General features: G+C 43.8%; 1 protein-coding gene across 1 annotated transcript; it reads right to left on the reverse strand.

The window, feature by feature from the left end:
• Window positions 1-739: 739 nt before the first annotated feature.
• Window positions 740-2,689, reverse strand: LOC128472937 (indolethylamine N-methyltransferase-like). The gene is made up of 3 exons (XM_053454959.1): window positions 2,539-2,689; window positions 1,954-2,161; window positions 740-1,163 (listed from the first exon to the last, which is right to left on the reverse strand). Exons 1-3 carry the CDS (start codon window positions 2,687-2,689, stop codon window positions 740-742), a joined length of 783 nt encoding a protein of 260 aa, XP_053310934.1.
• Window positions 2,690-15,247: the final 12,558 nt, after the last annotated feature.

The following is a 15,247-nucleotide window of genomic DNA, read 5'->3' on the forward strand; positions in this document are numbered from 1 at the left end:
ACCCTGTATTTTGAACAAACAGCAGTCTCCTTGTGCATTTACAATAAATGGATTCTTCAAATATTATTTATGTCTTTTATTAATTACATTTTCAATGTAATTCATCTGAATACACACTGTATATAATTGGTTAACAACAGTCTGGATATTCACTTTTAAATCATATATTTGAGGCATGTATCTAGTATTTAATAATATTTTTTTTTTAGAAATCAGGTAAGAATTTGTTTATCGAGATTAACAGAGGTTCACAGAAACTAAAAGCAGTTCTTAAAACTAACTATAGCTTGTCTCAAATGAATTCAAAAAACAAAAGGATAATGTTTCATGTTCTAAAATACAGCCCTGTTCTTGTGAGCTTACATTCTATTAGGGGGTTGAAGGGGGTCAGGCAGAAGGTATGAGACATTGTGTCTAGTTTTTGTGAGTTTGCTGCTTTGGCTTTGGGCGAATAGGTTGGAAAAATCATACAGATCAGGCCTGATGTCATGAAGTCCCATTGACTCAATCTTTTCCTTTATATTTAATCCCTTGCCCAATCCTGCCGCTTGCGCCTAAAAAGTATTTCTCGAACAGTAAAGATGGTTGCTTCTATAGCGTACAAGTAAGGTTGGTTTCTAATACATACACACCTTTTAATTTATTTTTAATTTATAATCAATATTTTCTTTATCGTATGATACTAAAAAATATAGGATTTGAAAGTGACAGATCTGTTTTTATCAGAGTGGCTTTAAAATTACTTCTGTTTAAGTGCTGTGATATAGATAACTTTCTCATGATCAATGACGTCATAATCAGCTTTCCTATCGTAAGCTTCATAGGTTTCAATAACAAACTCTTCATTTTTTAAAGTAGTTTTGAGAAATTCTTCATCGTAAGTTAAGATACCATATTTGTGCCCTCCAGCCATATAAAATGTAACATTAATATCAGAAACCAATATCATACGGCCGCCTGGTTTCAGCAAAGAGGCTATTTTTCTCAAATTTTTGACATATTCATCTTTAGTTGTGCTTAGGATATCCAGCCCCCACATAGATATGATAACATCTGCTTTCGGCAGCACCACTGGATCTGTGATATTGTCTTTAGTAATATCACATTTTAGGATTTGTTTAATTTTTCCTCTTAACAATTCTTCCTTTTCCTGCCACCCACCACTGGAAAGAAATACAAAAGACATTGTTAGGTAAATATAATTACCTTAATAGTTTCTCTTTGTAAGATTTATTAATTAATATCAACTAAATCCACTGCAATTCTCTTTACACTTCAGGATTCAATTTACAATTCTGACTCTTACCTACAAAACTCTTCCCAGCAGTTCCCCTATCTATATGTTCTTACTTAACTCCAACTACACATTAACTGAGTCCTTCATCCAAGACTTTCTCATGGGTTACACGAGTCCTATAGAATGCCCTACCATGCCTTATCAGACTCTCCCTTAGTCCCTTGCTGATCCAAAAATCTATTAAGACCTGGCTATGTCTAACAACATCATATATTTGAGTAATTGTTAGACTGGGATAAAGTTGTGTGGCTGGTCAACCACAAACATTAGAGCTTTGACCTCTTGTGTAATATACCCCATGGTTCCTTCTAGTTTGTAAGCTACTTAGAGTGGGACCCTTCTCACCTTTTTATTCTGCAAGTCCAAATTTATAATGTAATGCACTTTTCCCAATTGTAACGCTACAGAATGTGATAGCACTAATATACCACCAAGTTGCAGAAATCAATAAACATGTTGGTTATTCGAAGTATCAGGATAATCAGTCAAATCATCCCAGTGCTGTTTTGTGGGGTTAAAAACTTAAAATGTAGACACCATATCTGGTTGAGGTCTATTTTCAACGTAGAAACAACGATATATTATGATACACAATATATCTCATTTATCAAGCCTTTCAAAGTAACTTTTGTCTAGAAGAAAATATATATTATCACCTTTTTCCCTCCAGGTCTATCATTAACTTTGACGCATGGGACCAGTCAAAGGATTCCTCATGGTTGTTTAGCCATTTTTCCAATTCCGAGATGGTTACATCGTTGAATTCTAGTAAGGTTATTTCTTTGACGAACTCACAAATCGCAAGGAGATGATGAATACAGGGACCGTAACCGAACTCAATCAATGAGTCCCCTTTAATACGACCTGTAGCAGAAACAGTCACATTGTTAAATACTTTTCTACTGGAATTTCTTTAAAGAATGAAACCATTTTTAAGGATACAACTAAGCATTTGCAAGTTTCTGGAAGTAATTAGGTAAGAAATGCAGAAGGAACAAGAGGAATCTGGAGACGTAATGCATTCAATATTTTGTGTAGTGTCTGACATCTCTACTACTGATAAATGCAGATGCATTTGGGGGTTTCTGTAGAATCCCCCCCATTGCAAAACAAATTTAAAGGAACCACAGGTGTATTATATTTTTCAAGAGCATTTTCCATAAAAACAGTATCGAAAGGAGCACTCGGAATATATTTTCATAAAACCTTAATATTGGTTGATAATAATAAAAAAACCATACCTGATGAAAACTCTTTATATAGATATTTCATGGGGATTGCCGTGCTTTCCTCTAGAAGTAGTTTATCAGATTTAGGAGAAAAGAATTTATGAAGTAAATCTTTTGCGTCAAGCTCATGACGGTGATAATATTTAAGATCTTTAGAATCCATCCTGAATGCAGTTGCTTTCAGTGCAGCTTGGGTAATACGATCCAGCTCTTTTATATAGTAAAATCATCATGAGATTAAGTAATACACAAATATCACACTGTTTTTCTTTGACAAAGATCACAGGATTGTGACTAGTTTTCATAAAATCATTCCCCATGGGCAGCCCTGTGCGGACTACTCCTCTGGCGCCCCATCCCAAAAAAAAGAAAGGAAAAAATCTTGTAACAAACAACTAGCTTTCATTAAAGATAGTTTATGTGCAAGTGCAAACAAGTACAGTAATATATAACTGGAAACAATGGAAACAATAATATACATTAAATACAAGGGAAAAACAGCTAATCTGCTGTAACACATTTTTTTTTAAAATATTTAAAAAATTGGACCCCAGAAAGCATTTCCTTGGGCACCGCTCCACGCTCCCTAGCATGCAATCACTCCCTCCTCTACCACACCAAAAAGAAAATTGCCACACTGACTGCAGATTCGGGGAAGACTGTGAAAGTCAGTGCAGTCTTCCCTCCAGCTCACCCTGACCATGACTTTGAGAGGTCCTCTCCCCTGAAATCATTCCCAGTCCCTTTGTCCCTCATTCACTAAGCCATACTTCTCCTTTGCTTCCTTCCTGAGAACTATAGACCAACACATTTAAACAGCACTTGCATGTATAGATCACATATAAACCCTATATTTGCAGGTATGCATAAATGATGTATGGAAACATAGCATATCACGTATAGCTCAACAGAATCAACACAAAAACCAAGCTTTGCAGGTATAGATCAATTGAAAATCACAAGTTAACCAGCGTTGCAGGTATAGATCAAATAAACGGAATCAGACATACAAACCCTCTATTTGTAGGTATACAATAATATTGTATGGAAACAGAGCGTACCAGATACAGATCAACAGAATAACACACACCCAGCTTTGCAGGTATAAATCAATTGGAATTCACATATAAACTCAGCATTAAAAGGTATAGATAACCCCCTAAATTACAACATAGATCACAGGTGACACAACCCAAAGCCAGCCCTGGTGTCCACATTGCGCACATAGAACCTGATCAGCACCCAAATTACATACATATTACAGTCCAGCCTGAGCCAACTTTGTCCCCTAACAGCCCAGTGTAAGACATCTTTGTCGGCAAACAGCCCACCCTTCATGTGCCATCTTTGCATTTCCCCAAATCACTTAAACATCCATGATAGACACAAACACTTACACAGTTACTCACTCATTCACACAAATCATTTACACATATTCATTAATGCAGTCTCACAAATCATTCAAGCAATTCATCCACACATTAATTAATTCATTCATTCATTCTTGTACGCATTCACACAGTTCATCCACACATTAATTCATTCATTCTCGTACGCATTCACACTACCCCCTCTCCTCATCTACCCCTCCACTTCTTATCTGATCCTTTTCATTATGTACCCTCTCTCCCCCTTCCCCACTATATACCCCCTCTCCCCCTTCTCACTATCTATCCCCTCTCTCCCTTTCTCACTATCTACCCCCTCCCTCTTTCTCACTATCTATCCCCTCTCTCCCTTTCTTACTATCTAACCCCTCTCCCCCTTTCTCACTATCTATCCCCTCTCCCCCTTCTCACTGCCTTCCCCCTCTGACCCTTATCACTATCTACCACCTCTGCCCCTTCTCACTGCACCCCCTATGCCCCTTCTTACTGCCGCCTATGCCCCTTCTCACTGCCTCCCCCCTCTGCTCCTTCTCACTGCCTCTCCCCCCCTCTGCCCCTTCTCACTGCCTCCTCCTCCCTCTGTCCCTTCTCACTATCTGCCCCCTCTCCCTACTTCTCATTATCCTTACTTACCTTGTTGAGTCTTGCGGTGGGAGCGGGAGGCGTCCATCTTCCCGCTCTACTGCGGTGCGCGCTTCACAGCTGAGCGCCGGAATATGACACCATATTCCGGTGCTCAGCATGAAACGCCGGCACCGCAAAAGAGTCACGGAGAGTGAAGGGCCCGGAGCGGTTGCTGAAAAATTCACGAGCGACCGCTCGGCACCCCTGCCCGGGACTTAAAACATAGTTTTGCTTTTTTTGTTTTAACTTCCTCCATGTTAAATAAAGTTTAAAAAGAAAACAAAAACGATGTTTTAATTTAAGTCCCGGGCAGGCGCCCCTGTTGCCATGGTGCCACACAGGTCGCACACCCCTAAGGCCCATAGGTCGCTCCCAAGATTTCCATTAGTAGAAAAGGATGCTTATCTTGTGATTTATTTATTGTTGTATGTGTAATCATAATGAAGTCGGCATGCAAAACCATCATATGACCTTAAACATTTTTGTTGGTTGTGATAAGATTAATCATATTTAAAATGTCAAAATATATAAATTAGAGAAAAATATGGTGCTGTTGCTTTTAAATGTAAAAAAATAAAAAGTGGACGTACATGATCCAATTTAAACCATGCTAAATCCAAAGTATAGCATGCAACGCTATAGAGGTTATTTCCTAAATCAGGACAAATACATTATATATAAATATACATATTTTTTAATCTGCACTGGCTATGTATAATATTTTAGATAAACAGTAAACATTTTGGGTTTTTTTTCTAAATGCTTAAATTTTTTAAATATTTTTTTAAACAATGTTTTATCTATATACGTATGTTTTCTAAAAAAAAATGCCCTACTGAAAAAACAATATATAATTTATGTGGTTAAGCTAAATGAGAGAGAGGGCATTTATGCTCAAACAGTAAAAGTGCTAAAAACTAGACTCATCTTCGTGTTCGTAAAACAATCTTTGTATTCTACGAATATTGGCCCGTGTTCGTTATACAGGAATATATATATAGTGTATATGTAACGTTTTGTAATTGGCCCCCCTACTTTGGTCCTTGGCCTCCCATGTGCCCCCTCTAAATATGGAAGCTGGAGACGCCACTGCAGGTATTAGATCAATGTAAACTCTACCAGCATTTTCCTGTACACTGCCTCTCACAACACATACAGGAATGCAAGTTGAGGTTGTGTTGATTTCATTGGGTCACTGTGAGCTTCATCAGTCCATCACAATATGGTTCATACAGCCTTACTTCAAAGAATAGTAAGAGAATAGACCACCCCAAGCTGAGGACTTGAAGTGGTGAGTGATATTAAATGGTTAAGAAGATGTTTTCAAGATGGCGGCAGTGCCGATCAAGACAGTAGAAAACTAATTGAGCTGGTTTTCGTACCTTGGCTTCGTTCTTCCTAATGCCTACATAGAAAAGAGGTGTAAACCCCCAGAATAGCATAGCTAGCAACTACCAAGCTATGAGAATTTCTAAAGAAGCTTAATAAGCCTGATTTAACCCTGTATTTTGAACAAACAGCGGTCTCCTTGTGCATTTACAATAAATGGATTCTTCAAATATTATTTATGTCTTTTATTAATTACATTTTCAATGTAATTCATCTGAATACATACTGTATAGAATTGGTTAACAACAGTCTGCATATTCACTTTTAAATCATATATTTGAGGCATGTATCTAGTAATTAATAATATTTATTTTTAGAAATCAAGTAAGAATTTGTGTATCGAGATTAACAGAACTTCACAGAAACTAAAAGCAGTTCTTAAAACTAACTATAGCTTGTCCCAAATGAATTAAAAAAACAAAAGGATGTTGTAGCAATACTTAATCTCTTAACTCTCTCTTAACAAGCATAATGTTTTATGTTTTAAAATAAGCCCTGTTCTTGTAAGCTTACATTCTATTAGGGGGTTGAAGGGGGTCAGGCAGAAGGTATGAGACATTGTGTCTAGTTTTTGTGAGTTTGCTGCTTTGGCTTTGGGCAAATAGGGTGGAAAAATCATACAGATCAGGCCTGATGTCATGAAGTCCCATTGACTCAATCTTTTCCTTCCTCCTTTATATTTAATTCCTTGCCCAATCCTGCCGCTTGCGCCTAAAAAGTATTTCTCGAACAGTAAAGATGGTTGCTTCTATAGCGTACAAGTAAGGTTGGTTTCTAATACATACACACCTTTTAATTTATAATCAATATTTTCTTTATCGTATGATAGTAAAAAATATAGGATTTGAAAGTGACAGATCTGTTTTTATCAGAGTGGCTTTAAAATTACTTCTGTTTAAGTGCTGTGATATAGATAACTTTCTCATGATCAATGACGTCATAATCAGCTTTCCTATCGTAAGCTTCGTAGGTTTCAATAACAAACTCTTCATTTTTTAAAGTAGTTTTGAGAAATTCTTCATCGTAAGTTAAGATACCATATTTGTGCCCTCCAGCCATATAAAATGTAACATTAATATCAGAAACCAATATCATACGGCCGCCCGGTTTCAGCAAAGAGGATATTTTTCTCAAATTTTTGACGTATTCATCTTTAGTTGTGCTTAGGATATCCAGCCCCCACATAGATATGATAACATCTGCTTTCGGCAGCACCACTGGATCTGTGATATTGTCTTTAGTAATATCACATTTTAGGATTTGTTTAATTTTTCCTCTTAACAATTCTTCCTTTTCCTGCCACCCACCACTGGAAAGAAATACAAAAGACATTGTTAGGTAAATATAATTACCTTAATAGTTTCTCTTTGTAAGATTTATTAATTAATATCAGCTAAATCCACTGCAATTCTCTTTACACTTCAGGATTCAATTTACAATTCTGACTCTTACCTACAAAACTCTTCCCAGCAGTTCCCCTATCTATATGTTCTTACTTAACTCCAACTACACATTAACTGAGTCCTTCATCCAAGACTTTTTCATGGGTTGCACGAGTCTGTCAGGGCCCTGGTAAGCAGGTCGGGTAGGAGCCCAGTAGCAGGGGATACAAGGGGTTCTGTTTGCACCCCACGATGCATGACGGTAAGTGATGTGATACGGACAGGCGAAATAACACACAGCACAACAGAATACGAGGAAAGGTACTGTATTGATATAAGATATCACCAGCAAGTAAAGGCAGTAGTCTCTAGGCAGGATGCCCACTGGCAGGGCTGACTGGTACGGAGGCCCACTGGGTGGGCTGACGGCAGGAAGCCCACTGGCAGGGCTGACTGGTCCGGAGGCCCACTGGGTGGGCTGACGGCAGGAAGCCCACTGGCAGGGCTGACTGGTACGGAGGCCCACTGGGTGGGCTGACTGGTACGGAGGCCCACTGGGTGGGCTGACTGGTACGGAGGCCCACTGGGTGGGCTGACTGGTACGGAGGCCCACTGGGTGGGCTGACTGGTACGGAGGCCCACTGGGTGGCTGACTGGTACGGAGGCCCACTGGGTGGGCTGACTGGTACGGAGGCCCCCTGGGTGGGCTGACGGCAGGAAGCCCACTGGCAGGGCAGGCGGTTAGCTTAGGTACAGGCAGGTAGCTCAGGAACAAGACACGGGTAGTTCACGGTACAGGGCCAAAGCAGAGCGGTCCATGCACTTCAATGCAAAGGCCCTGACTACAGGGCAGGGCAGGTTAATAAGGGCCAGGTACTACTCAGGTGATCAGACCCAGCTGACCTGGTAATCTGATCCTGAGCACTCCAGAGAGAGGGAGAGGGTGGCCACTAGTGGTAGCAGCCGGACATAACGGCAAAAGTAATCATACATGGTCCGGGCTAGCAGGGTGGAATCCTGACAGATGCCCACCGCAAGGAGCAACCTCTGGGTGCTCGTAGGACTGCGTATGGCAGTAGTGTCACCGTCTGTGGCGGGACAACCTAGTTGTGGCACGTAGCGTGGGGTTAAAAACTTAAAATGTAGACAACATATCTAGTCTATTTTTAACGTATAAACAACGATATATTAAAATGTACATGACTATTGATGTGACATCTATTTGTGTATTTTTCAGATTAAAAAAAGCTGAAATACCTGCCCTAGTTTAGTCACATTCTAAAAGTTGTTAATTTTCATATGCTCGAAATTACCCTAGTAGGATGAATAACACACGAGTATATGAATTTCTCATTTATCAAGCCTTTCAAAGTAACTTTTGTCCAGAAGAAAATATATATTATCACCTTTTTCCCTCCAGGTCTATCATTAACTTTGACACATGGGACCAGTCAAAGGATTCCTCATGGTTGTTTAGCCATTTTTCCAATTCAGAGATGCTTACATCGTTGAATTCTAGTAAGGTTATTTCTTTGACGAACTCACAAATCGCAAGGAGATGATGAATACAGGGACCGTAACCGAACTCAATCAATGAGTCCCCTTTAATACGACCTGTAGCAGAAACAGTCAAATTGTTAAATACTTTCTTTAAAGAATGAAACCATTTTTTAATGAAACAACTAAGCATTTGCAAGTTTCTGGACATTAAGTAAGAAATGCAGAAGGAACAAGAGGAATCTGGAGACGTAATGCATTCAATATTTTGTTTAATGTCTGACATCTCTACTACTGATAAATACAAATGCTTTTCTGTAGAATCCCCCCCCATTGCAAAACAAATTTAAAGGAACCACAGGTGTATTATATTTTTCAAGAACATTTTCCATAAAAACAGTATCGAAAGGAGCACTCGGAACATATTTTCATAAATCCTTAATATTGGTTGATAATAATAAAAAAAACCATACCTGATGCAAATTCTTTATATAGATATTTCATGGGGATTGTCATGCCTTCCTCTAGAAGTAGTTTATCAGATTTAGGAGAAAAGAATTTATGAAGTAAATCTTTTGCGTCAAGCTCATGACGGTGATAATATTTAAGATCTTTAGGATCCATCCTGAATGCAGTTGCTTTCAATGCAGCTTGGGTAATAGCACGATCCAGCTCTTTTATATTGTAAAATCATCATGAGATTAAGTAATACACAAATATCACACTGTTTTTCTTTGTCAAAGATCACATGATTGTGACTAGTTTTCATAAAATATTTTTCCCATGGGTCGCTCCCAAGATTTTCATGAGTAGAAAAGGATGCTTATCCTGTGATTTATTTATTGTTGTATGTGTAATCATAATGACGTCGGCATGCAAAACCATCATATGAGCTTAAACATTTTTGTTGCTTTTGATAAGATTAATCATATTTAAAATGTCAAAATATATAAATTAGAGAAAAATATGGTTGGCAAACTGTTGCTTTTAAATGTAAAAAAATAAAAAGTGGATGCACACGATCCAGTTTAAACCATGCTAAATCCAAAATATAACATGCCATGGCATAGAGGTTATTTCCCAAATCAGGACAAATACAATATATATGTCACCTACAAGTAGTTAGGAGACACCGTGGTCAGGTAGGACTCCAGGACAGAACAGGTATAACAAGCCGAGGTCAGGATTCCGGAGAGCAGGATAGTCGTATAACAGAGCCGAGGTCAGGATTCAGGAAAACAGGATAAACGTAAACGTAGCCGAGGTCAGGAATCAGGAAATCAACGAAGTCAGACAAGCCAGGATCATACACAGGAATACGGAATCAGGAAACGCTATCTGGGCACTAACACAAGGCATAGACAACCATCAGAAGGCAAAGGTGTAACTGGTCTGAGGGGTTGAAATGGAGAACCGCGGAGGAAGTCTGAATCTCCCATCAGCCCCCTCATGACATCACTTCCGGTGTCCGGGAATCGCGGCCATCTTGATGGTGGTGTAATCTACCTTCATAAAGTCCCGCAGTAGGTGAGTTCGCCACTAGAGGGCGCGCGAGCACTGAACCTGGACGCCGTGTACCAGGAGGTCTGCCTCTCCTGCGCAGCACTTCGGAGGACGGCAGCGGAAGTGATCGTGCGGTGGAGGGGGGTCTCCCTCTCCTTCGTGGTGGCTGCTGCGGAGGTGGCCGTGCGTTGGAGGGGGGTCTCCCTCTCCTGCGCGGCACTTCGGAGGACGGCAGCGGAAGTGATCGTGCGGTGGAGGGGGGTCTCCCTCTCCTTCGTGGCAGCTGCTGCGGAGGTGGCCGTGCGGTGGAGGGGGTTCTCCCTCTCCTTCGTGGCAGCTGCTGTGGAGGTGGCCGTGCGGTGGAGGGGGGTCTCCCTCTCCTTCGTGGCGGCTGCTGCGGAGGTGGCCGTGCGGTGGAGAGGGGTCTCCCTCTCCTTCGTGGCGGCTGCTGCGGCAACGTGGGACCCGGGGACAGGTGGGTAACAGTACCCCCTCTCAAAAGACCACCAGGACGAGAAGGACGTCTGGCGTGAAACGCACGAATCAATCGAGGCACGGAGAGGCGTGCCGCTGGTACCCAGGAACGCTCCTCGGGGCCGAGACCTCTCCACTGCACCAGATACTGTAGGCTTCCTTGCTGGCGCCGGGAATCGAGAATGACCTGAGGAATGTTTCTCTCAGAAGGCCTCCTGGCAGTGCCAGCATTGGAACGTTCGCCACGGGTAAATTGGTTGCAGACCAGAGGCTTCAGTAAAGAGGCGTGAAATACCCGAGGAATGCGAAGTGTTCTGGGTAGCGAGAGTTCATAAACCACCGGGTTGATCTGACGTAGAACCGGAAAAGGCCCAATAAACCGCGGGGCCAATTTCATGGACGGAACCCGGAGTCTCAGGAATCGTGTAGATAACCAAACCCTATCGCCAGGTCGATACGAGGGATTGGAAGAACGTCTCTTGTTGGCCTGGCGTTGCTGGAGCTGAGCCGCGCGTTCCAGTGCGGAATGAACAGAAGCCCAAGTACCCCGGATGGAGGCAAGTCTCTCCTCCAGATCCGGAACAGGTGAAACCGGTAATGTGTCCGGGAGAGACTGCGGGTGGAGACCATAAAGACAAAAGAACGGGGAGATCCTAGTGGCCTCCTGGAGCGTGTTGTTCCTAGCAAACTCCGCGAACGGCAGTAGATCGACCCAATTATCCTGGTGGTCGTTGATGAAGAGACGTAGGTATTGCTCCAAATATTGATTAGCTCTTTCAACCAGCCCATTCGTCTGAGGGTGATATGCCGATGAGAAAGCCAGGGTGATGCCCAGGGACTTAGTAAAGTCACGCCAAAATCTTGCAATGAACTGGGTACCTCTGTCCGACACAATTTCAGACGGCAATCCGTGGAGTCGAACGATCTCCCGGATAAAGACATCTGCCAGAGTAGAGGCGTTAGGAAGCTTCTTGAGCGGAATGAAGTGAGCCATTTTAGAGAATCGGTCAACCACCACGAGAATCACGGTGTGACCCTTAGAAGGAGGCAGCTCCACAATAAAGTCCATGGCCACATGAGTCCAAGGCACCGAGGGACAAGGAAGCGGCCGCAGAAGTCCAGCAGGACGTGCACGGCAGGATTTGTTGGCCGCGCATTTGGTGTATGATTGGACAAAGGCCGTAGTGTCCCTGCCCCAGTGGGGCCACCAAAAAGTCCGAGAAATCAGATCCTTAGTGCGCGCCACTCCAGAATGTCCCGAGGTTCTGGTGCCATGGAGCGTGCGTAGTACAGGAGTACGCAAACTAGGAGGCACAAATAGTCTCCCTGGAGGTAAGGAGGCCGGAGCTTGTCCTTGAGAGTGAGATATTCGATCCAACAAAGGGGTGTAGCCACGTAATCGAATAGCAGCGATGACTTTGGCAGAAGGGATAATGGGTTCAGGATCCCTACTCTCCTCCTCCGGACGCGTGTGCATGCGCGATAATGCATCTGCCTTGGTGTTCTTTGAACCTGGACGGTACGTCAGCACGAATGGGAATCGGGAAAGGAACAAAGCCCACCTGGCCTGGCGCGGATTGAGGCATTTAGCAGACTCCATGTACTGGAGGTTCTTATGATCTATCAAAATCAAGGTAGGTACCGAAGCTCCCTCCAGCAGATGACGCCACTCCTCCAGAGCCAGGATGACAGCCAACAATTCTTTATTCCCGATGTCATAGTTCCTCTCCGCTGCCGAGAAGTGCCAAGAGAAATACCCACACGGATGCAGTGGTCCACTGTACGATGCTCGTTGCGAGAGTACGGCTCCAACCCCGGATTCAGACGCATCCACCTCCAGAACGAATGGTAGGTGGGGATCGGGGTGCCGTAGCACCGGAGCCGACGTGAATCTCTCCTTCAGAAGAGCAAATGCAGACACCGCCTCCGTCGACCATTCCGCGACCTTGGCACCCTTCTTAGTCAAGTCAGTTAAGGGTGCAACAATCTTGGAGTAATTCCGAATAAAACGCCGGTAATAGTTGGCGAATCCAAGGAAACGTTGAAGAGCCTTGAGGCTCATGGGCTGCGGCCAGTCCTTGATAGCTTGTACCTTAGATGGATCCATGTCGAACCCCTCCGGCGTGATAATGTAACCCAAAAACGTCACTTGACGAGTCTCGAAGACGCACTTCTCCAATTTAGCGAATAGTCCGTGTTGCCGAAGACCGGACAGTACACGACGGACCTGTTCACGATGGGAAGGCAAGTCAGCAGAGTAAATCAGGATGTCGTCCAAATAGACAACGACGAACTGCTGGAGGAAATCTCGGAGACAGTCATTGATAAACTCCTGAAAAACCGCCGGGGCGTTGCAGAGTCCGAACGGCATAACCAGGTATTCATAGTGTCCAGAGCGTGTATTGAACGCAGTCCTCCACTCATGGCCGGCACGGATACGGACAAGGTTATAGGCCCCACGAAGATCAAGTTTAGTAAATATTGTAGCCCCTCGTAACCTGTCAAATAGTTCGGAGATAAGGGGAATCGGGTAGGAGTTACGTCGTGTGATCTTATTCAGGCCACTGTAATCGATGCATGGTCTCAGCTCTCCGTTCTTCTTTTTAACAAAAAAGAACCCAGCACCGGCAGGAGATGTAGACCGACGGATGAAGCCACGCTTGAGATTCTCCTCGATGTAGGTCTCCATAGCCTTGGTCTCAGGAACCGATAGTGGATAGACCCGGCCTCTAGGAGGCATAGTACCCGGAAGGAGATCAATCGGACAGTCATACGGTCTGTGTGGAGGTAACTTCTCTGCTTCCCGCTTGTCAAAGACATCTGCAAATTCCCGGTATTGTCTAGGAAGAACAGTAGTAACGACCTCAGATGCAGTGGACACACTGGCCAGTTTAACGGGTTTGACGCAATGCTCCTCACAAGTTTGACTCCATGACGTAATCTCTCTAGTCGTCCAGTCGATGACGGGATTGTGCATCTGTAGCCATGGAAACCCCAAAACGACTGGAATAGAGGGAGAGCAGATAACCAGGAACCGAAGTGTCTCGTTATGTATCATGCCTACGGAGAGTGTCACCCGTGTAGTAGTGTGGGTAACCTGAGCAGGACGAAGAGGTCTACCGTCAATGGCCTCGAGTCTTACCGGAGTGTCCCTCAGTATCGTGGGAATACGCTGCTGCTCACAAAAACAGGCGTCAATAAAGTTCTCCGCAGCTCCCGAATCCAAAAAGGCCTCTGTGCAAACAGACCCTGCAGACCACGACACCCGAATTGGAACGGTCATACGTGAGTTGCATGTGTCAGAGGACATACCCAGCACACCCAAAGCAGGTCCCCTGAACCACTTTAGGTGCGGGCGTTTCCCGGCTTCTTATGACAAGCACTTGCCCAATGTCCTGCCGTGCCGCAATACAAGCAGAGCCCCTCCTTATGTCTCCTGGACCTCTCCTGTGCCGACAGATGGGCAGCACTCAGTCGTATGGACTCCTCAGATACGGAAGGAATCGTAGGAGGTGGTAACAACTGGGAGACCGGATGTATCAGGTGACGAACGTCTCTGTCACTAGCTCTCATGCCGTCCCGCTGTACCTGTCGCTCGCGGAGTCGAAGATCAATCTGAGTTATGCAAGATATCACCGAGTCAAGGTCAGATGGTAGATCTCGGGCCGCAATCTCGTCTTTCAAAGTCTCAGATAATCCGTTCAAAAAGGCCGCAATCAATGCTTCACTAGTCCAGTTCACCTCAGCCATAAGGGTGCGACACTCTATAGCATAGTCCATCAGAGAGCGCTCCCCTTGACAAATATTGAAAAGTGCGGACGAAGCGGTTGAACTCCTGCCTGGAACGTCGAATACTGTGCGTAGTGTAGACACAAATTCGGGGTAGGAGCGAACTACCGGTGCGTCTCTCTCCCACAAGGGAGATGCCCAAGCCAGAGCCTTGTCGGTAAGGAGCGAAATTACATATCCAACCTTAGCCCGGTCTGAAGCAAAGGTATAAGGAGAAAGTTCGAAATGAATCTCGCATTGGTTAAGGAATCCACGACATGTAGCAGGATCTCCTCCGTAACGTTGTGGCGGCGGAAGGTTTATAGGAGCATGAACCACAGCGACTGGAGCTGAAGGAGGAACTGGTGGAAGTTCTACTGCAGGAGAGTGTGCCTGTAATCCGGGATCAGTGCGCTGAAGAAGAGTCTGGAACACCTGGGTAAACTGCTCCAGACGATGATCCATCTCATCCAGACGAGCCTCACAGGAACCTGGAAGTCCCACCGAAGCGGGTCTCATGATGGCCTTCTGATTCTGTCACGTACAAGTAGTTAGGAGACACCGTGGTCAGGTAGGACTCCAGGACAGAACAGGTATAACAAGCCGAGGTCAGGATTCCGGAGAGCAGGATAGTCGTATAACAGAGCCGAGGTCAGGATTCAGGAAAACAGGATAAACGTAAACGTAGCCGAGGTC

This window comes from Spea bombifrons, chromosome 1 (genome assembly GCF_027358695.1).
Source record: "Spea bombifrons isolate aSpeBom1 chromosome 1, aSpeBom1.2.pri, whole genome shotgun sequence".
Lineage (NCBI taxonomy): Eukaryota > Metazoa > Chordata > Amphibia > Anura > Pelobatidae > Spea > Spea bombifrons.

Coding starts and splice junctions, on each gene's coding strand:
- LOC128472937 (XM_053454959.1), bottom strand. CDS start 2,689: ATGGATTCTAAAGATCTTAAATATTATCACCGTCATGAGCTTGACGCA. Junction 2,162..2,538: donor ATATAAAGAGTTTTCATCAG/GTATGGTTTTTT, acceptor TTTCTGCTACAG/GTCGTATTAAAGGGGACTCA. Junction 1,164..1,953: donor ATAGACCTGGAGGGAAAAAG/GTGATAATATAT, acceptor ATTTCTTTCCAG/TGGTGGGTGGCAGGAAAAGG.